The following is a 26,529-nucleotide window of genomic DNA, read 5'->3' as shown; positions in this document are numbered from 1 at the left end:
CACACAATAAATATGATGAATGGAATAGAAACAGTTGCAAATGGAGAAACAGTTGCAAATGGAGGAACAGTTACAAATGGAGAAACAATTGCAAATGGAGAAGCAGTTACAAATGGGATTGCTACCCCATGTCGTGGTGCTCTTATAGTTTTAGAAGGTGGTGATAGAACAGGCAAGACTACTCAAGCGCAGAACTTGGTCCAGTTCTTGAACAGTGCAGGGAAACCTGCAATATTTATGAGATTCCCTGGTGAGTAAAACTAATTTGGTTGCAGTTTTATCATTTTATAATATTGAAATTATGTATGAAATTGAAGTGTGTACATTTTGAAATTGTTTTAAAAGAGTGAGGGGGGGGATAAAAATTAGGGTTTATTGCAGTGTCTTGCTGAACAATTATACAGCTGTAGGTTCCCTACGTGGCAGACCAAAATTCAAACTTTGTGGTGCCACTGTCATCGCTGACGTAGGTGATGGGGTTTCCCCCACGCGTGGGAGGAACAAGTACAACAGACAATTCGTTCTCTGCTGGCTTCTGATGAACATCGATGGTTGGGACAGACCTTTCTTCATTATTTTCTATGTTTATTTCCTACCATAGTTGGTGAAGTACTCAACTTTGTGTTTTTTGAATTGTGGCTAATTAGCTAGTTAGCTTTTCTTTAAATTTTTGTGGCTTTATATATACCATCATGTCTAACTCTAGTTTGTCAGGAGTGATTCTGTGCCGGAGGGTGCAGAACTAGGTTAATGAAGCTAATATATGATTTGCACTCTGCATTAAATGTAGGGCCTTTGAGTGTATTCAGGAGTACATGTGAGGAATGTAGGGATTGCTCCTTTAACTCTTTTTACCAGCTTCCCATGGAGCTTCCTCTGACACCATTGCCAGCCTCGAATCTAAGTTGAGAAAAAGTTTGATTTGTTAGCTAACAGTGATGTAATTAGGGTTATCTGTGGAGTCTTTCATTGAAGAGGCTAATTGTGATATGGAAAGTGTTAGTGTAGTGCAGTCTCCTAGACAAAGGTCCCTGTCCCACTCCCCCTCTTTGGGGAGAAGATATATCGGAGGTCCAAGGGAGACTGGCACAATTGCCCACAAGCAGTCGCTTCCTCTGTCGATCCTGCTGTGTGCTAGCAGGAGTCTACTAATTTATTTGGTGCTAAATTATTGAAGGATTGGAGTGATTCTTAGCCTGTAGGACGTCTTAATTGGCGTAATTCTTCAGCTTTGCGGCCTTTGAAGAGACGTTTGACTGAAGAGGTCCTCTCCCTGCATTCTGTTAAGAGGACAAGGGAAGTGGATAATAGTTCACGCCCCTCTTGCAGCATTGCTACATGGACTTCGCCCAGTAGTCGTAAGTCTGCAACAGACTTCTCCGACTCACTTGAAGAGTGTCGTGTGTTTACTCCGTCAAAGTGGTCAACTCAGCTGCATACGACAAGTGCTGCTTCGACTTCTCATTCAGAGCATTCTTCAACAGGTGCAAAGTCTTCTGTGTCGAATGTGTCGACACTTATGACTCTGGCTGCTTCGACTTAGACTCAAGATGATTCAAATTTGGCCCCTCTTTGTCAGTTGGAGGAGTTAATGAGTTTGATGAAAGGAAATCAGCAAGGTCCTAATAGTGTGGAGCCTTCTCTTTCTCCTATCTCATCAGATGATGGACGACAAGACACTGACTCTATCCTGCCTTTGGGTTATTCGAGTCTGCTGCGCTACCTTCTTGACACTTTCCCAGATTACATTGTCGCAGCAGCTCCCAGGTCTCCTGCTTTGATTTTCCTGATGAGAAGGAAACATTTGGATCCCCTTCTTCCAAAGCTAGTGCTTTCAAAGGCTTCAAAGAGATCTCTTCATGATGTTGACGATTGGTTAGCGACCAAGAGGGGGTTAGAGAAAGCTTCCTTCACCTCTCCCCCATCAAAACTCATTAAGATGAGATACATATTCTATGTCAATGGAGCTCCTTCTATGGGAGTATCTGCCTCCTTCCAAGGGGACTTCCCTGATGCGGTAGGACCACTTGGTCAAGAATGTCTTCAAGGTCCTGGAGATAATGAGCTTTCTTGACTGGACGATTGGAGCAATTGCTACAAAGATGGAGGACTGCCCTGCTCTGCCAGAGGACATAGCTTCAGATTGGCTTGGTGTACTTTCGTGCGGCGACAAGTCGATTTGGGAGGGCTCTGATGAGCTTGTCTCTCTTTCCACTTCCGGCACTTTGTAGAAAAAAGTTTTTTTTTTTTTTTTTTTTTTTTTTTTTTTTTTTTTTTTTTTTTTTTTCACGAGAGGCGTCACCTCGTCTCAGAAGTCTTCATTACTGTTTTCTCCTCTTGCCAAGAACCACCTATTCCCCGAGGAAACAGTGAAGGAGATCATCTCTGCTCTGGAGAAGAAATCGACCACCAACCTGCTAGCACAATCGACTAAACGTGCAAAGTCCATGTCTGCTAATTCTGCCTCACCTTTACAGCAGCAACCCTTTCTAGGCAGGAAATCCAGAACTTTCGTTAGACCTCATTGGAAATTGCAAGTCCCGACCAAGACTACACTACAAAATCCGCTTCCAAATTGATTTCTAAGTGATCCTACAATCCTTCATGCTCAGGTAGGTGCCAAATTGAGCCTCTTTTGGGAGGAGTGGAGTCGCAGAGGGGCAGACTCATGGATGATCTAGGTTCTTTGTTTTGGTTACTCCATTCCTCTTAAAGACCCTTCGCCTCTCTTCAATGTTCCCATCGCATTGCCCGCTACTCTGCTCGGAGAGGTTTTTGGCTCTAGCTCGAGAGGTAGAAGCTAATTCAGAAAGTGGTGGTGGAAGAGGTGTTCGACAGTTCGTCCCCAGGATTCTACAATAGTCTGTTCATAGTTCCCAATTCATGGGGGTGCTGGAGGCCTGTTTTGGATGTAAGCGCTCTGAACTTGTTTGTGCAGAAAACCAAGTTCAACATGGAAACTACTCGCTCTGTGCTAGCGTCTCTTTGCCAAGGGGATTGGATGGTGTTCCTGGACCATGCAGAATGTATATATCTACAAACCAATTCACCAGGATTCCGGGAAATATCTTCATTTCATTTTCATGGGCAGGACTTTCCAGTTTCAATTGCTTTGTTTCAGTCTCTTGACTGCACCGCAAGTGTTTATGTGAGTGCTGGCACCTCTAGGGAAGTGGCTATATCTTTTGGGCCTCAGAGTGTCACTTTACCTGGATGACTGGCTTCTCTGCTCCTCTTTGGAAAGCCAGAGCATGAAGGATCTCAAGAAGACTTGTTAACTCATTCGTTATGGATTTGTAAACAAGGAGAAATCCCAACTTATACTGACTCAGACCATCCTCTGTTTGGGGATGACCGAATATTACTTTAGTTTTTCTGGCTTTTCTTTCCCCAAAGAGAGTCCAGTCTTGTCTTTAGGTGGTACAAGAGTTCCTGCACCCCAAGTCCTGCTCCTCCCTTCAATGGATGAGTCTGCTAGGCACATTAGCTTCAGTAGAACAGTTTGTCAGACTTGGGAGGCTACACATGTGACCCCTTCAATTCTTCCTGAAGGTGTCTTGGTGTAGGAAGTCTCAATTGGACTCGACTGTATTCGACATCACGGATGAAATCGAGGATCTAGCGTGGTGGCTTTCAAAACATGGATGGGCCTTTCTCTTCGTCATCTCCACCCAACCCTTCAGTTCTACTCGTACACATCTGACGTAGGTTGGGGAGCCCTCTGTTGGGAGAGAAGAAAACTTAGGATAGTGGTCAGAATCTCAGCGATCTCTTCACATAAATGTGAAGGAATTATTAGCAGTTCACCTGGGGCTTCAAGCATTCATTCACCTTGTGTTGGAACAGGTGATAGCAGTCCATGCAGAAATCCACTGCGTTGTCCTACACCCAGAAACAAGGGGGAACACATTCATTCACCCTTTACAACATGGCAAAAGATCTGCTTATGTGGGCAGAAAGGAATCAAGTCTTCCTGATCCCTCGCTTCGTCCAAGGGAAAATGAACGTGATGAGATCACCAAGTCCTAGGAGTGGTCTATTGATGCCAAAGTTTGCTCAGACCTTTGGCAACTATAGGGAAGGCCAGCAATAGATTTGTTTGCCACTTCGAAGAACAACCGTCTTCTATTTTTCTGCTCTCCATTCCTGGACCCTCTAGCATGGTTTGTTAATGCAATGTTGTTGGATTGGTCAGGACTAGATGCATACACCTTTCCCCCGTTCGGCCTGATAAGGCAGGTGTTGAACAAAGTTTTGTTTCACCAAAATGTCTCGCTCACTCTCATAGCTCTGTTCTGGCCTAGGAAGGAGTGGTTCCCAGATCTCCTCAGCCTACTCGTAGACTTCCACAGACTGCTGCCATTAACGCAAACAACCACACTTCGCAAGATTCCTTTAAGACCTGTCCGCCCTGGCCCTAACAGGCTTCAGACTCAGGATTCTCGTCAGAGCGAAAGGTTTTTCGAGGCAAGCTGTTGAAGCTATTGCAAACTGCAGAACTTCTTCTAATAGATTTTACCAGTCTAAATGGGGGGGTCTTCAGAAGATGGTGTAGACAGACTTAAAATCTCTTCTTCTGAGACGTCTGAGTGACGTAGCGGACTTCCTTCTAGTTTTAAGGGACTCTAATTGTTTGGCTCCTACAATTAGGGGATAGAGAGCAATGCTCGCTTCCCTGTTCAATCATAGGGGAATAGATCTGTCCTCAAATAGTGACCTTTATGATCTGATTAAATCTTTCGAGACTAACAAGTATCCAAAGGATTCGGTGGCATGGAATCTACATTGTCCTTAAATGGCTTTCTAGTCCATCCTTTGAACCCTTGTTTTCATCGTCTATGAGAAGCTTAACCAAGAAGACTTTATTTTTGGTAGCCTTAGTGTCAGCAAGACGTGTAAGCGAGCTGTACGCTGTGGATAAAAAGGTTGGCTTCTCACAAGTAGACTCGGTTTGCTTCATGATTGGCCCTCATAAAAGAATGTAAGAATGTTGAATTTCAGAATTTTATTTTGAATATAAATATATATGAATAGCTCAGAAATCTTTTTTAATAGTCTGATCCTGAAGTGCATTTTACTGTATGTAAATATAATTAATAAACAGTTCAGAAGAAAATGGTCAGGATCAAAGTCCCAGGAAACTGAAGGCTAAAGATGGCTATGGCTTCAATGAAAAGGGGTGTTGAATTATGAGGAGAGCCATCTTAGATGCCATAAGCTTCATGCACACCTTAAGTAGTAATGCTCAGTGGAGCCATTGTATTAGTAATAGAGGGTTTATAATTATTGCTATAATATTTTTTAGAACATACAGGTTATGTAGTCCTTTGTTTCTTAACTAGTATTTAAAAAAATGAGTGAAATCAGAATAATTTCCAATCCCTGTATTTAAGAGAGAAAAAAAAAATGAACTGGCAGAAGTTTTTACTCCTCAGCATAAAGGTTGATTCACACTATAGGTCCAGTCACACTCTGCTGTCAGTCCTGGTGTGTTCACACATCCGGTCTGCTCTCACTCTGCTCTCGGTCCCATCATTTCTTCTCCCTTAACACCAGTGGAAGTCTCAGCACTGGCTGTGGAGCAGAGAATGTGACTTTTCTCAAGCTTATTTGGCAATAATCACCATTGCACTTGATGATGATGAAGAAAAAAGAAAGAGATTGTGTGTTCATCTTCTTATATTTCAAGATATGTAGAGTGAAGGAGAATTTCGCACTCTGTATCTTCGTCTTATTGATGATGAGAATACATTCCACAGCTATTGCAGAACGAACATTGGAACATTTGAGAAAGTACTATCCAAAATTGAGGGACCTGAAAAAGAAAAACATACCTTTCAGAGAAGCAATTACTCTAAGAGAAAAACTGGCTGTGTGTCTAAGGTAAGGAAAAGGAAAGATGTAACAGATATTTTGTTCATGAAACTTACCTGTCAGACTATATATATAGCTGTAGTTTTTTTTGAAGTCCGACAGAATTTTAAAAACTTCCGACACACGCAGTGGTCGGCCAGGTGGTTAGTACCCATTCCCGCCGCTGGGAGGCGGGTATCAGGAACCATTCCCATTTTCTATTCATAATTTTTCTGTCGCCGGTGCTGAAAACACCTGTTTTCAGTACCTCCGTCTTAGGATTTTGGAAACTTCATTGCCGCTAAGTATCCTAATTGTCTTTTGATTTATTTACTTGGATTTGTGGGATTTGTGGCTAGGCATACGCTATCTTAAATTGATTTGAATTTGATTCATTTTTGCATAAAATATCTGAACCTAGTTAGGCTAGTTTCAGACGGGTGTCTGCAAAGATAGGGTGTGGCTACCGAGAGCTTCGGTAGATCCGCACTTGGTATGCACGAGGGGTATGGGTCTTGCTTCTTTGTTGAGATTTGTCATATAAGGAGTGTGAGACTTTGTCTATTCCGTAAGGAAGACGTATGATTCGTATGTACGCAGTTGATCAGTAAACATGTCTATTCCGTAAGGAAGACGTATGATTCGTATGTACGTAATTAATCAGTAACAAAGTCAGGGTAGTGAACCTGCTAACCTTCCTGTAGACTTTATTTTTGGCCTAACCCTGTAGTTATGGTCCTACGGCTATGAATATGTCTACGAGAGGTGCTCGCTCTCCTTCATTGCTGTGAAGTGCTACTTCTGTAATTGTTACTCCTAACCCTGCAGTGTTGCCTTCGGGACCTAAGCAGTGTCTGTAGAGGAATTGCCCTTTCTCTGATACTCTTTCGATTCGTAACTTAGAATCGAAAGTGCTTGCTTTAGAGAGTAAAAGTGGAGTGCAGAAGTGCAGTGATACCCCTTGTGTAGTGGAGGGTGCGTCAGATCGGCCTCGTTTCGCCTCTAGGCCGGGACCTCTGCTTGACTCCCAGGACCCGGGGACCCGGGGAGGGAGCATGTCAAAAGCCTAAGGAGGGTTACAAGGAACCCCCACCGATCTGGCATGCCTTCGGCAGTTTCTGATGAAAATCCCCAGACTGCCAAAGTGCGTGCGCGTGCACGAATCCTGAAAGATTGCTTCTCGTCCTCCGAAGCGTCCTCCCCATGCAGGGGTTGGAGCTTTCGGAAGGACTCGCGCCCTCTAAATAGAAGCTTTATAGAAGAGGACGCTTCACGTCCTCTCTCTCTCTCTCTCTCTCGTTATGCGTTTCAGTGAGAAGTAAGAAGGCGAACGTCGCCTGAACTCGTGTCCGTCTTTCCACCGAGAAATACGTAAAAGAAGTCATAGTAGCCGGAAGCTTTTGAGAGCGGACGCCCGGGACGCTCGGATGGACTCCAGGCGCGCGCGGGTGCAGGCCAAGCACGCGCCAGTGGACGCCGAGCGCGCTCCAGTGGACGCCGAGCGCGCGCCAGTGGACGCCAAGCGTGCACCAGCGCACGCCAGGTGTGTCGCCTGGCTGAACGTTTCTGTTGAACTCTTCAAGCTCTTGTTTCAGATATGGGCCTAAAGAATTTTTACCTCTACCTTCGGTGATACCTTCTACCTCACCTGCAAAGAATGTGAAGTAGGCAGTGCTTCGGAGGAAGCTTAAAGTGAACAGACAACTTCTTCTTCGAAACCCAGCAAGACATCGGGTTTCGTGAATTCAAGAGGTCTCTGTCAATTAATATTGCTTTTCGCATAGGTGGATGGAGTTAAGGAAAGCTCAAGGGAAGATCTCGTTTGCTCTACCGCAACCTTTGCCATTCTGCCAATAAATTTAAGTTGCCACTACCGCAGTCAAGACTTTGCGATAAGGCAGTTACGGGTTATGTAAGGCTCGATGTCCTGCACGTCAGGACTCTCGGCAACGTTCAGTAGGATTCTTGCAAAGGCACTCATCAAAAGGACGCTCTTCAGGAAAGCGGCAAGACAGGACTTCCTTTGCCATACTGCCAATAAATTTTAAGCTTTAGCAGGCATTAGTTGTGATACGGGAGAGGAAGCTGGTTGGAGAGTTTCTTCCTCTTCCCAGGATAATTTTGCAAGCTTTTTAGCCCATCTGAAAGGGTTTTTCAGATGATAGATTTTGTTAGTTTCTAGTCTGGACTACGCTGCCGAATTGAACATCGTCGTTCTACCTGCCGTAAGCCCAGTCTCTTAATAGGATTCTTGCCCCTTCCTCGTTTGAGACGGGAATCGGAAAAATTAAATGCTCGACTTCCTGGATTACGTTTTGTCAATTCAGTGACTTTCCCCATTGACAATATAGTACTATCGTTTTGTCAAGTAAGTGGGTATCCCCTCATTGACAAAATATCTCTTTGTCCCGTAAATGGGTTAGTTCTCATTGACAAACATCTCATTAACTTGATATTGCGAAGCGAATAAGCTCTTATTGACAAGATTCGGAGAGCTCTCATTCGTCATTCGCAGACTTGTACAAGAAATAGACTTGTAGACTACGTCAATGAACGCTTATGTCCAATAACATAAGAAGCTTGAGCTGACTGCTTCGATTCTCTTAAGTTTTTGTTCATGAAACTTGCCTGTCAGATATGTATGTAGCTGTATTTCCGAATTCAGCTATATATATGTCTTGCCAGGTAAGTATGAACAAAACTTTATTGTGATATAATTTCATATTTTGCCTTGCGTTATTTTACTTCTGGTGGTTCAAGTCATATACGCTTGCTGTAGTTACCTCTTCGGATGGCAACCGAGAGGTCTATTGTCTATTTAAGGACATTTAATCGTTACTCCCTGCAGCCTTCCAGGAGTTTCCGATTTATCTTTTACCGTTGTATGGTAGTGTTCTGACGACACAAACGCATCTATATATTTAGCGTTTTCTGTTTCGCTTAAATATACCAGCCTTGAGGAGTCTTTTTTTTGCTCACAAAAAATAACGACGCCTATTTCTTCGTAGAATAGGGTAGCTGGCAACCCAGACATAAAGTTAAGAGACGACGTTCGTAAGCTGCTGGCTGCTGCTGTGTCTGACTGTCCAACCGAGCCAGTAACAGATCGTGCGCTGTCATGCGCTCTAGGTTACGTCTCTCTCTCCTGCGGGATTGACTGACTAACCGTATCTCTGTGCTGGCGGTTACGTCTCTCCTGCGGAATTGACTGACTAACTGTATCTCTGTCCTACAATCACGGACTTTAGCCTAAGATTGAGGGGATTTCTTACTGTGAAATGAATAAATATTGGCAATTCGTTTTTGTTTTGCCTTACTCATGTTCAACAGAGTTATCATCTTAATCCTTTCGGTGCTCGTTACCGCACGGTATAGAACTACGAGTCTACCGCAACATTGCACTTTTATATGCTCTCTTGCTTAGGCAAAGCGCAGCCTTATTAGGGAAGTAAGCATACTCGGGGAGGGAATGGATGAGCTTGCTGGTGGGGACCATTTCCTTCCTGAAGAAGTTGTTTGGTTTAACCCCGAATAGACTGCAATTCAGACCACAGTTTTTTCCTACCGGGAAACTGAAATATTATTCAAGGTCTAGGAATGATTCTGAACATCTCTCAGTGTGTCATGATAGGAAGAAGGTGCCGGACATCTGGATAGAGTTTCAGATGTCCTGGATCTTAATCTGAAAGAAGTAAATGCAATTCGGTCGTCCCTCCAGTCCTCGAAACGAGTTTTTGGAACCAGTGGTCCACATCAACTCTGATTTTCCACAGCTCTCTCATTTCTTAACAAGTATCTTCTCTCGGTCCCTGCTGGAGTTTACGAGAAAGAGCCTATTATAACAACAGGCGTAGAATGTAACGATCCTCTACAGGTTCGTTACAGGATTACAAAAGTCCGTTCGAATCGTCTCGATCGACGGCAGCAACTATTCACTTCCGAGTGGAATTTTTCTTTAGAAGTAAGTTGAGAGTTGTGTAGACTTCAGGGACGCCCTTTCATTCTTCTCTTCGATATGTTGAGGACGAAGAGGCTGCTTCTTCTCTGCTCCCTTATTCTCGATCCGGGATCGGTACCATTAAACGCCCATCCTATGATATTGAACGGGGATGGATGTTTAGTCTCTTTTCCCCTTTTTCAATCGCTTACGAAATGTAATAAGAGGATTTATGACGTCACAGGGAACGACAATGACGCTGATCGCCCCATGTTGGCCTTCAGGATCCTGGATTCACAGAGGTCACATACTTCCTAGATCACTTTCCAAGGACCTTTTCGAGAGAGTCGGTCTACTCTAACTCGAAAGGTACCTATAACCTCTCCGCTCTGAGTCTGACTACGTTCAGACTATCGAGATGTTGACAGGAATAAGATTACCATCTTCCATTTCCGTCTGAAGAATGGGATAAGCTGGCAGTCACAACTATTAAAGAATATGCAAATATGTTGTTGACGGCCTTTGGGCTCAGAGATTTGCGTCTGTCAAACAACAAAGCCCTTCACGATCTTTGAGTTCTGTGGAATCTCGAAACTCGCTCACCATCTACTTTTTTGTCTCACCTGTTTTCTCGGAGTCAGGCACTCGTGCCAGATCAGGCGACATATAGTAGCCCTGAGTTTCTTGTTGACGAAGTCGGTTGCGTTTATACACCCCCGATGATCGTGTAACATGAGACCAGGTTGGACTGTCAGGCATTCTTCCTTCGGGAACTGAATCGCCTTTTGCTCCTCGCTCCTTTCTCCTGGCACCAGAAGCTCGAGTCAGGAGTTGATTCGCTGACGACGTTGGGTTGCGTTGATACACCCCCAAGGTTTGCTTAGATTGAATCGCCCAGGCAGTCCAGACACTCATCCTTCAGCGAAGAATAGTGCCTTATGGTCTTCAGGGTACAGCCTTGCTGTCCTTGATTCGTCTGACTGGTCAACTGGTCGGTCACCTGACTTTAGTACAGACGGACTGACTGTGCATGTCCAGATCGAAGCTTTCAATATGGAACTTAGACGTAGTCTGAAGTTCTTGATGTCAAAGCATTCGAACCTCTCCTACCTGTTAACTTCTTGCATGTGATCAGGAAGGCCTTTTTCTAACCACCCTAGATACGACAAAGAGGGTTAGTGAAATTTTAAGCCATCGTCACAAGTTTTGGCTTTAGAGAACACAAGGCGGTGTGCTCTCTAAGCCTTCCGTTGTGGCCTAAGAATGGAAACCCGTTTTTGTCCTTGGGCCAGGAGCTTGGAAGCAAGATGGCACAAGTTAGTGGGCAGGAGCCAGAGAGAGTCCTGTGCCCTGTCGGGGTCTCTCAAGTTTTATCTACATAAAAACCCAAGAAAGTCGAAGTCATTCGGGCAATCTGCAGTGTTCCGAAAAAGACCAGACTTGCCCATATCGAAGAACACCCTGGCTTTAGTGTTAAGGTTTACTTTCACAAAAATGCCTCCTTCATTGTGTGTGCACAAAGATTTGAAATCTTTTTATCTGAATGCTCACGAGGTGAGGGCGCGGCCTCGGAAGCATTTCAACAGAGCATGGCACTCAGCAACATCCTGAGTACCATGTTTTAGCGAAGCAACTCTGTGTTCACTTCACACTCCCTGCGAGATGTGAAGATGGCATATGAGATATCTGCTGCTCGCTAGGGCCATACGTGTCTGCAGACACAATCTTGGGGGCAAGAAGTACCACTCATCCTATCCTGTAGAAAATGGTTAGGAAGAGCTCTTAATTTAGTTGTTGAGTCGCCGACAACGGCGACTTCTTAACTCTTAAGCCTTAGTTAAAACACCTTAACTTTGGCTAGGTTGGTCAGGTGGTGATATTATATATATATATATATATATATATATATATATATATATATATATATATATATATATATATATATTTATTTATTTTACTTCTTAGCCCTCATGGTATGGTCAATATGTCTAGTCACGTCGTGGTCTCGCCCCTGTTGACAGATCATCTGGAGTGCAACCAGCTATATAGGTCTCTACCTCGCTGGCAACTCTAGTAGCACAAGCAGACTTACGTGTGGCAGTAAACCACGAAGCCAGCTATGCTAACAGGTGGAACCAAGATGTAAATCATCTGCATGCATTTGTTTCCCAAAATCCTTCTATTCTGTCCCTTCCCACCTCCAAAGGTGGGATTCAGCTATATATATATCTGACAGGTAAGTTTCATGAACAAAATGATATTGTTATGATACAATAAAGTTTGTTCATACTTACCTGCAGATATAAATAAATAAATACCCACCCACCTCCCCTCAGGGGACAGTGGAAATAAAAATTATTGAATAGAAAATGGGAATGGTTCCTGATACCCGCCTCCCAGCGGCGGGAATGGGTACTAACCACCTGGCCGACCACTGCGTGTGTCGGAAGTTTTTAAAATTCTGTCGGACTTCAGAAAATACAGCTATATATATATCTGCCAGGTAAGTTAATGAACAAACTTTATTGTATCATAACAATATCATATTTTGCAGTATGGCTCAAATATAAGAGATAAGGCACAGATGATCATCATTTATTTCTTGTATTGTTACATTGTCTGTACAATGATTATGAAGGGAAAGTAGAACACTTCTTGCTTATATGAAGGCTGCATCTCCAGTGGAATGGAGCAAGAGTTGCAGGACCATGGCAACTGTGTTCACTCTGGCACTCACTGTCCACTCTTGCTCTAGTTAAATTGTCCTTTGAAAGGATCATGACCTGAATGAGAGCAGACAGTGAGTGCCAGTGTGAATACTTCCATTGAAATTCATGTAACATTATTGGGCTGGACTAGGACTAGAGCGAGAGCAGAGCGCTACCATACCTATAGTATGAATCAACCCTAATGGAGCCTGTTCACCCTCATAGCTGTATTTCATTCACAGGGTTTTTGGCTTTACAGAGAGGATTTCCTTTTAACTTTAGAACTTTGAGTTCCATATTGTTAAACTGAGTTCTCTTTGCTTACAATTGAGTTTTCAGTTCCAAATCAGCCAATTCTGGGGATATTCTTAAACAGCTTGAGCCTTCCACTCTAGTTAGCTTCAGGCTAATGTAAATGTTGTTTGATAGTGAAACTAAACATTCTTTAAAAATTGTATTTTTCAATACAAACTCATTATTTATAATCAAGTGTCATATCTCCTAACCTATTTCTTTGTGGGGGCTGCCTGAGAAGTGAGGTTCTCACCTACATGGAAACTGAGGATCTAACCAATTTGATCTAAAGATCTAATCAACTTGGGACTTTAAGATCCATTTAAAATCCTGCCAACATATTACATTTTTTTTTATATTTGGAAGTGTCTAGAAGACATGAAAACCACAAATATAGCCTAATGTAAAGTATTGGTTTTTGTTGGCTATAATTTTTAAGTACATTTCACCCTGGTTGAGACATTTCTCTGCCTCTGAGAAATGTTTTGGGTTTTAGAAGATTTTAAAGAATATTAATATAGTTGTCTGGTGATTCTGAGTTAAACTTTGTCAACAGTTTCCAATTTTTGGACACTTTGTGACAAAGGACAGCACCTGGACTTCTTTTATTTCACAGAATGTAATTAATGGCATATATTTTTTATAGTGCATATTGATTTCGTAATTTGATTTTTATTTCATTTTTTCTTAGGATCAGTACCATAGTAAGATAATTTATGTGTAGCTTGGTATATAAGGGAAAGGAATTATTTTGTATCTGCCTGCTGAGCTTATTTATTAAACATTTATTGTACTGAAGGATATAAAAAGATAATGACAGTTATATTTTGTTTTATTGCAGATAGAACCACAAGATTGGCAGCATTTTATTGACAGCTACTTAGCATGCAGTAGTGAACTGGAAGACCATTCCATCCATCTTTTATTTTCAGCCAACAGGTCTGTATACGTATAGGTATTTAATTTGTGACAAAAAAAAAAGGGACAGAATACTAATATCAGAGACTATCCTATATTGTTACCTTACTTGAAATTGATTGTTTAATTTAGCTGTCAGTTTCTGTCCAGGATTTTATGGTTTTAGTGTGATTTTTTTAGTTGCGTTGTTGAGTTGGGTTAAATCTCAGTAATGTATACAGACTGGTGATTTTGGGTAGCTTGTGCATTCCTTTTGCTCAAAGAGGTAAATGAATTTTTGTGAATATATGAGTTTTACATGAAATACCTTGTGCATAGCATACTTTCTGAAAGAATTTTTATAAGGTAAAAACCTTTTTACCAGACATATTTGAAGATGTATGAAACATGACACGAGTGAAATTTTAATTCCACATATATGACCAGGTAATTGCATTATGCTTCCCCATCAGGGAGCAAATAGTGAGGCTGTCTACCAGTGGTTACCACCATGAGAGACATCATGGTGGGCAGTTGGGGTCACCTGGCTTATGTCCGCCCGAGAGGCACAAGAAGTCGGGGGAGGACTGAAACTGAAGACTTTGACTTTGACTTTTGGGAAAAATGGTACATTCCAAGTACCGTAGTTGCAACCCACCCCCCCTTCACTGACTTAACTTTTGAGTCAATTACAAGTGAATGTTTAAAAGTTTTAACACAACTGTACATATGCAAGGTGTTGATTTAGGAGTTGATTATGTGAAGATGCGACCCATTTTGTGTTTTTGGTTTCCTTATGTAAAAAAATAAAATAAAAACGAAAACGAAGAGAGAGAGAGAGCTATTCCCTGTGATCTCAGTCATACACTTACCCCTTGACAATGTTGACATCTTGTAAGTCAGTGACCATCTTCTAAAACTATCACAAATATATCAGGTAAAATTTGAATATGCAAAATTTTGGTTAGGAATACAGTAAAATCTCAAAAATGATGATTTCGAAGAATTCAATTTTTCAATGTTTATTCTTATTTAACAAACAAATGGAAAAATATTAAAGTAAGGAAAAACTCGTTAATGAAACCAAACATTTGTAAACAAATCTGTATAAGTTTGGTATTGCATTTTAGCTAGAATTTCAAGTATTAAAGCCACAACATGATAAGAATAAGGTCAAATACATCTAGATTATAAGTAAATTAGGTTAAGTAAAAATTTGGTATAATATTTAAAATGTTATTATCAATGCTAAAACTTATTAGGTAAAAAAAAAACTTGTTGGAAAAAGTCAGCTAAAATCTTTTGGATAACAGTTACAGTTGCAAAATATATGATTTGATCACTGTAAACAGGAATGAGTGAGGAGCACAGAAATTACTATAAAAATTGGCTCCAGTTGTAGTGGATCTCTCTCTCTCTCTCTCTTCTCTCTCTCTCTCTTCTCTCTTCTCTCTCTCTCAAAGGTACTGGATATTTCAGGATAAAGCTAAGTAATATTGACTCTTAATGATGAGATATGTATTTATGTCTAACTTATGTGAAGTTCCTACTGTACAATATATGTGTCTATGTAAATAATGCAGTAGTAGTGAACCCCTTACCAAGTTTATATTGATTTGGAGGATTTTTAGGTTATTGACAAATTTTATGTAGAGGAAAAACCTTAACAGAATACACACATCACTTTTATGAAGGTTTAAATTCAAGCAAATGATAAGAAAATATATTCTTCTAAGGAAATATGTATGAGAAATTGGAATCTATTAAAAAAAAAAATGCCATTTGAAATTTGGATAACTGGGTGATAGCACAGTCTAGTATAAAGATTATCATGTAATAATCTGTGGATTGATGATATAAGAACTACTGATTGTGAATTGAATGATGTAAAGGTTACTGTTTCTTGACAAATCTGGTAAATTGTGAGTTTATTTTAAAATTCTTTGTAGATTTTGACAACTAAGTTGAAGAAAAAGTCCCCATGTCAATGAAGGATAAAAGAAGTTTTTTTATGGTAATATAAAAGTAAAACCCTCAAAACATTGCCAATAGAAAAATTGCAAATTTTTTTATAATGCCAGTTTTCACATAGACTTTACAACCTATTCATTGGAGCCTAACCTTGTTTGGTAAGTTGAGAAGTGGTTTAAGACATATTGTGCGAGGGTATCATCAGGTGAACCTGTGCCATTTGTATGTCACTGTATATATTTTTAGAACCATGTTGTGATATTAGGCTAATAAACATTGCTAGCATACTTGTATGTAGCAGATAACGTGTTTGTGTATAAAATCATAAATTAAATCAAACCTAACTTGGGAAAATATTTTTGAGTGATAGATATATACATACTTTGTAAAGCACTACAATTCTAAAGGTGCAAAGTACCCAAGTACACAGTACTTACCTTTCAAACTTATTTTGTTATGAAGTTTTTGTAATATGCTTCCATTTAAAGTAGTTTTTTTTAGTTTTTGAGTTATGAATTACTGTTGTACTCATTATAATAAAAAATTTTCATTGATCAATCAATGTTTAAGAATGTCATTGTATACTAAGTGTCTATAACAAAATTGTGTAATATATTGCCTTAATGCTAATTCTCACTTTGCTGAACAACAAAGGAAAAACAGCACAGCAAATACAGTAGCCTAGCAATCTACTCCTAACTTCTTGTCTTGCAATAGGCTTACTGGCTCTTAATTTAAACAGATATGTAAACCATGCCCATGGTTAAAATTATAAGAAAAAAAAATTTTATCACTGGGTCCTAAAATGTTAAGTGCCAGTACATAACTTGATTTCTGGAGCATAACCTGGAACTAGTGGACTCTTGGACAGACCAGTGGTAATGGAGATGACCAGAACAGAATGTTGCCACATGTGTGAGTGGGACCTAGAACCTAGGTAATCAGTTGTAGGACAGAGATAGAGCCCTCCTGTCCTGAATCCTTTATATTCTATCACTATGCTGGCCGAGACCAACTGTAGAGAATCTTAGTAATTGGTTGGTATGCCTGATAGAGGGCTTTAAGGCGGGGTCATGAGAATTCTAACTCTTTAAGGACAAACAGTGGCTACTCTATCAAATAGCATATGTTTTTTTTTCTCTTTTCAGATGGGAAATGCTTCCAAAAATTATTTCAACATTACTTAGCGGGACTTCAATAATAATTGATCGATATGCATTTTCTGGAGTTGCTTTTTCAGCTGCTAAAGAGGTATAGTAAACAATGAATTGATATGCATTCAACTCTTGAGAGGTTGGAAATGAGTCTAATAAGAGTATAAGTTGAACTTCATAGTGTTTTTTTTTTTAACAATTACAGTAGTTGTAGTAAGATAAGACACTCTCGCTCTCATCTCTTTCATTATCTTGCCTTATGTTGTGGAAGCATCTGTATTTGAAATTAATTGATACATAACTATACACTAGATATGGAAGTTTAATGTACTTGAATCTTGAAGGTCAACTTAGTATGTATTTACCACAAAGTACATGGGTGATGTTTGCATCAACATGATTAAAATAAAATGTGTTTTATATTTATTTTTGTATAATTTGTGGTTGTATGCGCTGCAAAGTTTTCATACATTCAACTTACCTGTCAGATATATACATAGCTATCGACTCCGTCGTCCCCGACAGAAATTCGAATTTCGCGGCACACGCTACAGGTAGGTCAGGTGATCTACCTGCCTGCCGCTGGGAGGCAGGACTAGGAACTATTCCCGTTTTCTAATCAGATTCTCTCTGTCGCTGGGAAGGTAAACATATGTTTGCTTTCCCTCCTGATTTGATTTTCGTGTTTCATCGCCATCGATCTTCTGGGCCGACTTTTACAGGGAAGTACTGGATCGGTGTTTGGCATACGATTTTAATAACTTTTAATGAATTAACTTCGAAGTTTTCGAAGAAAGAGTATGTGTAACTACCGAAGTGTTCGGTAGACAATTACATAGTTTGCAAGAAAGGGAAATATAAATATTTATTCATTGATGAAGTGTAATAAATGTTAGAATTTGATTGAGGAATAAGGTAACTTCCTATTTGAGGAAGTCAGAAAACATAGAACTAGATATGCTTTCTTTAGAAGCTTTAATAGCCCTCGTTCTGACAAGCAGTTAGAATATTAACAGTACTAGTAGTGTTGTTTCCTCATCACCTTCTTACTTCACAGAACACAAATTCATTTGCAACTTTGAGATAAAGGAATGTAGCTCAAGATACGAGCTACTTTATAAGGTAAGAAGTGATTTATAGTGTTCCCCATTGCATTAGAGGGTGCGTCTGATCGGCTCTGTCTCGCTCCCAGGCCTAGACCTCTTCCAAGCTCACAGGCCCAGAGGAGAAGGAATGTCGAAAGCCGTACGGAGGTTATGGAGAATCCCCACCGATCAGGCGTCCCTCGGCAGGTTCTGTAGAAGTCCCAGACTGCCAGGGATAGCCATTGGAAAGGCATCCTAATTCAATGTGTTCCCCTTATTATTATCGTCTTAACGAATAAGGAGAAGAAACATTCAACGGCGTAGGTTAAATGAAAATGCAAGATAATCTCGTCTGGCTATCGGAACCTCAGAAGAGGACGGAGAAAGGTTGCGGTAGAGGCATTGCCCTATCCGGGTTCGTTTCCCCCGTACAGTTGGACGGGGGGGCTCTATCCCATGGGGGTTTGAAATAGTTATTTCAATAAATTCCTCATCGGTACATGTATATGAAAATATATCTATTCTGAGAAGATCGAATTAGATATTAAAGGATATTTGTTGATCGAATGAATTATATGGATCTCGTTTAGTGATTACACACATATATATAATTTTTAAGCTTCTAGCTCCTTGGGCATGAAGCTCCGGTAACGAGGCTCAATGCGCCTAAAGCGTCTGAAACAAGGCGCAAAGCGTCTGAAACGAGGCGCAAAGCGTCTGAAACGAGGCGCAAAGCGCCTGAAGCACGATGAACCAGGATCTTCATCGGAAATGGAAGTCCTTCTCATTCAAGAGAAAGGGAGGGCTATGTCGAAAATGGAAGTATTGTCGAATTCTAAGCAAGAACAAATATACAAGAGATCGGAACCTTCCGCACACAAAACCTTCCGCACAAGCGGAACCTTCCAGAAGGCGGAAGATTCCAGATTCAAATAACCTTCCAGACGTACAGAACTTTCCAGGCGAGGATCGCCTTTCAGATGCTCGGAACTTTCCAACAAGAAAACGTTCCAAGGGCGATACGTCTTCTAGGATCCAGGAGTATTCTGATCACGATACTCCTCCCAGGCGCCAGGAGTATTCGGAACGCGATACTCCTGCCAAGCACCAGGAGTATTCCGACGAGCACGATACTCCTCCCAGCGCCAGGGAGTATTCGGAACGTGATACTCCTACCATCGCCAGGAGTATTCTAGGCAAGATACTCCTGCTTAGCGCCAGACACTTTCTCCTACAAGAAGAGCCTGACAACCGCCGAGAGTCCTCCAGACGAAGGGTGAAAGACATTCAAGGCTTTTCCTGATATGGACGTGGGAGTTGTCGCGCAGGCGGCCGTTGCCCTTGTCAGGATCGTCTTATTGCAATAAAGGCTAGAGCAAGTTCGGTTTTTTCCAGGCAGGGACTCAAGATGTAGCACAGGCTGCCGTAGCCCTTGTCAGGTTAGAGTCGATACTGCGAATAGCCCTTCACCTTTCGAAAGGAACGCTCTCTTTCGGTTGCTCAATCTTGCCCCTAAATTGAGGAATGGAAGATAGAGCAGAATTGTGAGAATTAGTTCAGGTATTAGTAAGAGGATATTAAAATCATCCTCCTTCTAAATAGATTGCAACCAACCATTTACAGAAGAGGGGCAAGTCGTTTGGAAGTTTGAACAAGATTCGTACGAGCTCTCATTCATTGATTAGAGGCTCTTCCAGATAAGAAAGGCGTAAAATACGGACTTATCTCCAAGATAATAAAAGCTGGAGAGATTCTCTTCGATCCTCGGTTGTCCATTTGCAATATCTTTCGACTAATACTCATTCGGGATTATTGACGAAATGAACGAAGAGAGTAAGATTTCTATTCTTTCTCTGCATGTCAGAAAGGAAAGAGTGGTCGAATAGAAGGCTTGCTGTATATGAACTACTGAATGACAAGTCATAATACGCATACCATAGTTGCCTTTCTGGTTCGCTACTGGAATTGTCTATATCCTTAAGGATTTTACTAGTAAAGACTTCGCTAAAAGGTTTATTACGACAATACCTATTCAGCCCTCGGTATTTAGCAAAGGTTGTTTGCCTAAAAATTTGCATTATTGAGAGTTTTCTTAGACTCGAGAATAATTATATCCATTCATTGAAAGGAGTAACTGGCAACTCAGAATGAAGGCAGCCAGGCAGTGAACGACACGGCTGTAATTGTGAGCCAATCTAGTACCATCCGGTTCTCGGTCGTGAACAGGTTGGTTACATCTTTCTCTCCTAAAGGATCGAATGCTTCACCGTATATTCCCCATAATCAGGGGACTTAACCACGAATTGAGGGAATTTTTTTTTTAGGCAAACATGAATAACATCGTATTCGTTTTGCTAAAGGATATCTCTCTGCCTCGGCGAGGAAACGAATGTAGTTTAGAAAATTCACCTTAAGACTAACGATACGCTTAAGCCTTATCACACCAACCGTGGATTAATTACAGGCGCTCCCTACTATCCTTACAAGAGTTTCCTAGATGAATGCTGTTACCACAATGTGATAGGATTATAAAGAATTTTAATTCGGCAGAGCACGATTTAACATTCATTGGAAAGAGTTGTCAGACCCTGCGGAAAATATTCACAGATATCTTCGCAAGGCAGAAGATGAACGACCTTCTTATAGATTGCTTCCTTTTCCTCGAAACAAGAGAGGTAGCAAGATACGCCATCTTTAAATTTTAAGAGGGGAATAAACTTTAGTTTTTTTTTTTTTCCCCTAGTTGTATATATTCTTAACACATATTATAATCATGGGCATCTAAGGAAGAAGATGAATGCATCATTTTGGCAATAAAAGGTTGGATTCACAGAAGTCACGTTCTTCTTTCAGCATGTGTCGGAAGGTTTTTCTAAGGGATTTGATCGGAATCTTTACCTATAAATATTGGACCTGAAAAACCTATTCACTCCTGAGTCTGTCTGCGTGCAGACTGACCAGAAGTAAATATGAATGAGAGGATTTTTCAAGGAAGCTTGATAATTCCTTTAATATGTGAAAGACATAGAGTTGCTGCAGATCGTGCTAGATAGAAAGGGAAACTGTCCTCTTCCGATACCTCTGTGAACTACATAAGGATTTTCTTCCCTTTCAGAGGGAAGAATCACCTTGGTAATTTATGCTATCAATGAACACAGTGAAAAGATATATTCTGTCTAGACAAAGAATATTAGAGATAGTAGAGAATTAAGATCTTCGGGATCTTATACAATACCTCTATACGATAAGATAAGAGATCTTATACTTAGAATGGGATCCTAATTTGGGCCTCAGATTCCGTGGTCCGACAAGATGGAACTGCTCCTAATCAAATGTTTCTCTTGGTCCTAAACGATCAAGAGGACAAGTGAAATTTTGGGCTTTAGAATCTGGAATCAATTCTATGACGACTCGGCAATGGGTTGCTGGCCAGCATAGTAGGTTTGGCAAGAGAAAACTAAAGCCTTTTATTCCTGGATCAACGCTGTTAGATAGAGGTTTCGTTGTCCGGGTAATGTAGTGACATTGTCATCTTACAGAAGAAGAAAAGGTTAAACGTTTACTGACAGAGTCTTTGGAACGCAGAAGGGCTCAAACTACTTCCCAAAAGGTTCAGAGAGATACATTCAAGAGCTAGAAATCAACCAATTTCAGCTCAGAATCTCTTTAAAGTCCAAGCTCCTTCCCTTCCTTCGGGCAAGGATAGGGAAGCTTCTGCAACGAGAAAACTCATCAACATGTAGGAGGAGAACTCGTTAGCAACGGAAGTATGCAATAATGATCTCCTCGGAGGAAGACTTGTCTCTTGGAATTTTGAGATTTCCTATTGTCTACGGGATGGAGCGGACTAAATTGTGATGAATGTGCAGGAGCAATTAGCGTCTTTGGTAGGAAGTACTTTCTAAAGATCATACTCGTTAAAAAGGATGATAGACTTCTGATTAAGAGATCCAAATACCGATCTCCTGTCGGGCGCGACGAACCCTACAGGGGAGTTGTCGCACAAGCGGCCATCTCTGGGGGGAGCGATGCGTTTAGGCAGGCGAGACGTGGGAAAGGAAAGTGAACTCCTGCCAAGCGTTTAATCTGGCGCCAACTAGGAGCCAGGCGCCAAGTAGGCGCAAAGAGCCTGACTTTACTATAGATCGTTCTAGGCCAAGATCTTCATCCAAGCAACAAGAGCCAACTGGAGAAGAGAGAACTCCTGATAGGAGTATAGCGCCCGCTAAGCGCAATATACTTGCCATTCGAAAGGCCATTCCATGAGCGATACTCCGACCAAGTCACAGGAGTATTCGGAACTAGATGCGCCTTCCATAGGTCAGGAGTATTCGGGAAGAGATACTCCTGCCAGGCGCCTTGAGTACTCTGACCTCGATACTCCTCCCAGGAGCCAGGAGTATTCTAGACTTTTTACTCCTACCAGGCGCCAGGAGTATTCGAAGCGCGATGTGCCTACCAAGCGCCAGGAGTATTCTGAGCTTAATACTCCTAACAGACGCCAGGAGTATTCGGAACGCGATACTCCTGTCAAGCACCAGGAGTATTCCGATGAGCACGATACTCCTCCCAGGCACAGAGTATTCGGAACGTGATACTCCTACCAGGCGCCAGGAGTATTCCGATCACGATGCTCCTCCTAGGAAAGCGATACTTCTGCCAGGCGCCAGGAGTATTCCGAGCACGATACTCCTCCCAGGCGCCAGGAGTATTCGGAGAGCGATACTCCTGCCAGGCGCCAGGAGTATTCAGAGGACGAGGAGTATTCCGATCGCGATACTCCTCCCAGGCGCCAGGAGTATTCGGAGCGCGATACTCCTGCCAGGCGCCAGGAGTATTCTGAGCTTAATACTCCTAACAGGCGCCAGGAGTATTCGAAGCGCGATACTCCTGCCAGGCGCCAGGAGTATTCGGAGAGCGATACTCCTGCCAGGCGCCAGGAGTATTCAGAGGACGAGGAGTATTCCGATCGCGATACTCCTCCCAGGCGCCAGGAGTATTCGAGCGCGATACTCCTGCCAGGCGCCAGAGTATTCTGAGCTTAATACTCCTAACAGGCGCCAGGAGTATTACGTAAAGCGCGATACTCCTGCCAGGTGCCAGGAGTATCGGAAGCGATACTCCTGCCCAAAGCGCCAGGAGTATTCGAGCGCGATATCTCCTGCCAGGCGCCAGGAGTATTCGAAGCGCGATACTCCTGCCAGGCGCCAGGAGTATGCTGAGCTTAATACTCCTAACAGGCGCCAGGAGTATTTGGAGCAAGATGCGCCTTCCAGACGGCAGGAGTATTCGAAGAGTTTTACGACTGTCAGGCGCCAGGAGTATTCTAAACAGGATACTCCTCGCGCCAGCCAGGCGCAAGCCAGGCGTTAGGCTTCATCCAGATGAGATCCAGTTCAAAGAAAGTCCTAGTCTTCTTTGAAACAATGGTGATCTCTAAAGCATTTCATAAGTGACTTGATGATACCTTCAAACAGCTGAGAATTTAAAAAGCTCTAAAGTGCGAGCTTTTGCAAATTCTTGTTCTTTTCGTAACAATATGTCAGGAAGACATATTAGCTTTAACATATAGGAGATGCAATTATGGGTTGACTACTCATTACACGAAGGACTTCAAGTTAACCTACGAGAAGATTTCTTCTCTCTTGGTTTATACGTATCAGCGGATACGTTGCTGGGATAAGGAGCCGACACTGATCCTTTAATAATGAGTTGAATTTATTTTAACTAATGATTTTTATTGAGGTTTGAAAGGAGTTTGGGGGATAACTCTCTTTCAATTTAGCGCGAACCCTCATGTTAGGAACAGGTGATCGGGATCGGTGTTGCGCTCCTTAAATAAGTGCGTGTTGTCATATAAGCGGATGTGCTCCCATTGACAAACGCCAGTTAGGATTCTGTCGAGTAAGTGAAGAGACCCCATCGACAGATCCACAAGAACTCTTGGCCACAGATCACTATCTCGCTAATGGCTCTTGAGATGAAGCAGACTCCTATGCAATAGCTAGGAAGTCAATCCTTCGTCTAGAAACACAGAGGAACTAAGGTCTATAAATACCTACAACATATGTTGTTTACCTGTCTAGTCAGTAACTAGCTGTCTCTTGCCCTCCACCAAAGGGTGTCAATCAGCTATGTATATATCTGACAGGTAAGTTGAATGTATGAAAATGATATTGTTATGATACAATAAAAAGTTTCATACATACTTACCTGGCAATATATACTTAATTAAAGACCCACCCAGCCTCCCCGCAGGAGACAGGTGGAAGAGAGAATCTGATTAGAAAACGGGAATAGTTCCTAGTCCTGCCTCCCAGCAGCAGGCAGGTAGATCACCTGACCTACCTGTAGCGTGTGCCGCGAAATTCGAATTTCTGTCGGGGACGACGGAGTCGATAGCTATGTATATATCTGCCAGGTAAGTATGTATGAAACTTTATTGTATCATAACAATATCATTTTAGACCCAGATCCCTAGTGAAGCAGTTAAACATTGATACTTGTCTAGCATAGAAAAATGATTTGATTGTTCTAGTGGGTGCATTATCAGTAATGCAAGTATAGTCCTCAAATGTCAATCATGGTTAAGTAGTTTTCTGCTCCAGGTAGGATTCAAACTTAAAACCTCTGGGTTAAATTTTTAACATTCTGTGTTTAATCTACATAACCCATAGGTAAGAAAAGTTACAATCTTTCAGTCATTCCCTGTGCATAGAATAATGTTTTAACATGAGGAAAGCTGATGTATTTTATATTTAATTCTGTAAAAATGTTGAGTTCATCCAGACACTTAATTTTATATTAATATCAATTTAGGAGCTTGTTTTTTTATGTAAACTGTTTATATGTTATTACATTTGTTAAAATTATGTCATATATGTTGAGTGGAGAAAAATCCATATTCTAAAATTTATTCAGTATTGATTTTATGATGAAGAGATGTAGATATGTGATTTTGAAACTTGCAAAGTTACTGCAGTATGTAGTTTGATATTCTTATACACTGTATGTACTAGTACATGTATATTTATTCCATTTCATTTCATGTTTTGCCATTGGTATGGAATTGGAGTGGTGTAAGCAGAGTGATGTAGGTCTTCCAAAGCCTGATAGCGTACTTTTCTTGGACCTTAGTGTTGAAGCAGCTCAGAGTCGTGGCCAGTATGGTAAAGAGCGGTATGAGAAGGCTGAATTTCAGAAGAGAGTTAATGAGAATTACCATAAATTGAGAGACGAATCCTGGAAGGTGAGAATCTATTCATTTCATCTGATTTTATGTGATAGATATCCAAAAAATTCATGTTAAAGTAAATGCTGTCTACTGTTTATTATTAGTATTTTAATAGTGGTAATAGTATTTGAGTTTTATTAATTTCAGAATGCTACTAAAACTTAACTCTTTTACAGATAATAGATGCAAATAAAACGGTTGAAGACTTGCAGAAAGAGTTGGTAGCAGAAGTTACGAAAGTCATTGACAGTGTTGATGGGGTAAAGATAGGGAAGCTTTGGTTATATGCAATATACTATGAGGGAATAGGCCCTGTATGAAGTCTTAAAGGTTGCTGTCCATCATTTCTTCAGCCTAAACTGCATATCCTTTCACTTCTTACCACTTTTAAAATTCTGCGGACCAACCCTCTGGGAGTCCAAGAGATGTCAATGGTTTTGTTAAAAGTATATTTTGATAATAGTAATGTATGGTAAGCAGTATATATTATTAGACATATCATTGACAAAAGTGTTTTAGTTTGGAAGATGTAAAATGTGATTAAGTGTTATTTTACGTAGTTTACTCATTAATGATTTTCATTGACCTCTTGTTAGAGATTTAAAGATAATATTTTCATGTCGGTCAATTTTTGCTTTATGTAGAGTTGGCTACTTCTAAGTCATTTCAGTAGAAAATTGTGAAATAATTTTTTATATTAATTGGTCAAACGATACATTTTTAATTTAGATATATATGGTATGTAGGGCAGTTTTACATAATTTTGAAAACTATGGCAATGTAAAATATCTACTACTTGTGAGTGTTTAAGGCTGAACATAGCAAGGATTCCATTTTGGACATACAGTGCTACTCCACTTTTTTCGTGCTTCATTTTGTCATGGATTTTTGTGGCACACATTATTCACTTTCCAAAAGGGAACTTTCACTAATTTACAGATTTGTTCTATGGACTGCATCGCTAATTTTATTTTATTTTATTTTTTGTGTGTGTGTGTAGTAGAGCAACACTTTATTCACTGATTACTGTATTTTTCCATATTGTGTTTGTGACTAAATACTGATTTTTATAATGAAAATTATTTACAGTGTAAAAGTAATTTACAATGTATTCAAGAGGCCATGAAAGTGTTTTTCATAAACAACTATTAAACCAACATATGGATTTCCATGCTACTGAAGCACCAAGTGTTTCTAACATTGTCCATTTCGGGCAGGTGGTGCATTATGATGTATCTGTGACCAAAGCCTAATTATTTAAAAAATTTTGTATATCTTCAAACATCAATAATTTAATGTTGCCTTTAAAAACATTATGTATGGCCCAGGATAGGTAAAATGACATTTAACCGTAAGTCAAATAACCTTTTGTAATGGTATAGTAGAGGATAACCTA

At 40.9% G+C, this 26,529-nt stretch overlaps 1 protein-coding gene across 1 annotated transcript; it reads left to right on the top strand.

Annotated features, from left to right (window-relative positions):
• On the top strand, positions 1-25,453 carry LOC135225339 (thymidylate kinase-like). The gene is given in 6 exon segments (XM_064264673.1): positions 1-250; positions 13,634-13,656; positions 13,658-13,731; positions 16,809-16,910; positions 24,959-25,148; positions 25,310-25,453. Coding segments are annotated over 6 exon segments (771 nt in total). The 5' UTR covers positions 1-12.
• Positions 25,454-26,529: the final 1,076 nt, after the last annotated feature.

Source organism: Macrobrachium nipponense, chromosome 13, assembly GCF_015104395.2.
Source record: "Macrobrachium nipponense isolate FS-2020 chromosome 13, ASM1510439v2, whole genome shotgun sequence".
Taxonomy (NCBI): Eukaryota; Metazoa; Arthropoda; class Malacostraca; order Decapoda; family Palaemonidae; genus Macrobrachium; species Macrobrachium nipponense.
The sequence above is the reverse complement of the archived record's forward strand: the minus strand, read 5'-3'. Positions and strand labels throughout refer to the sequence as shown.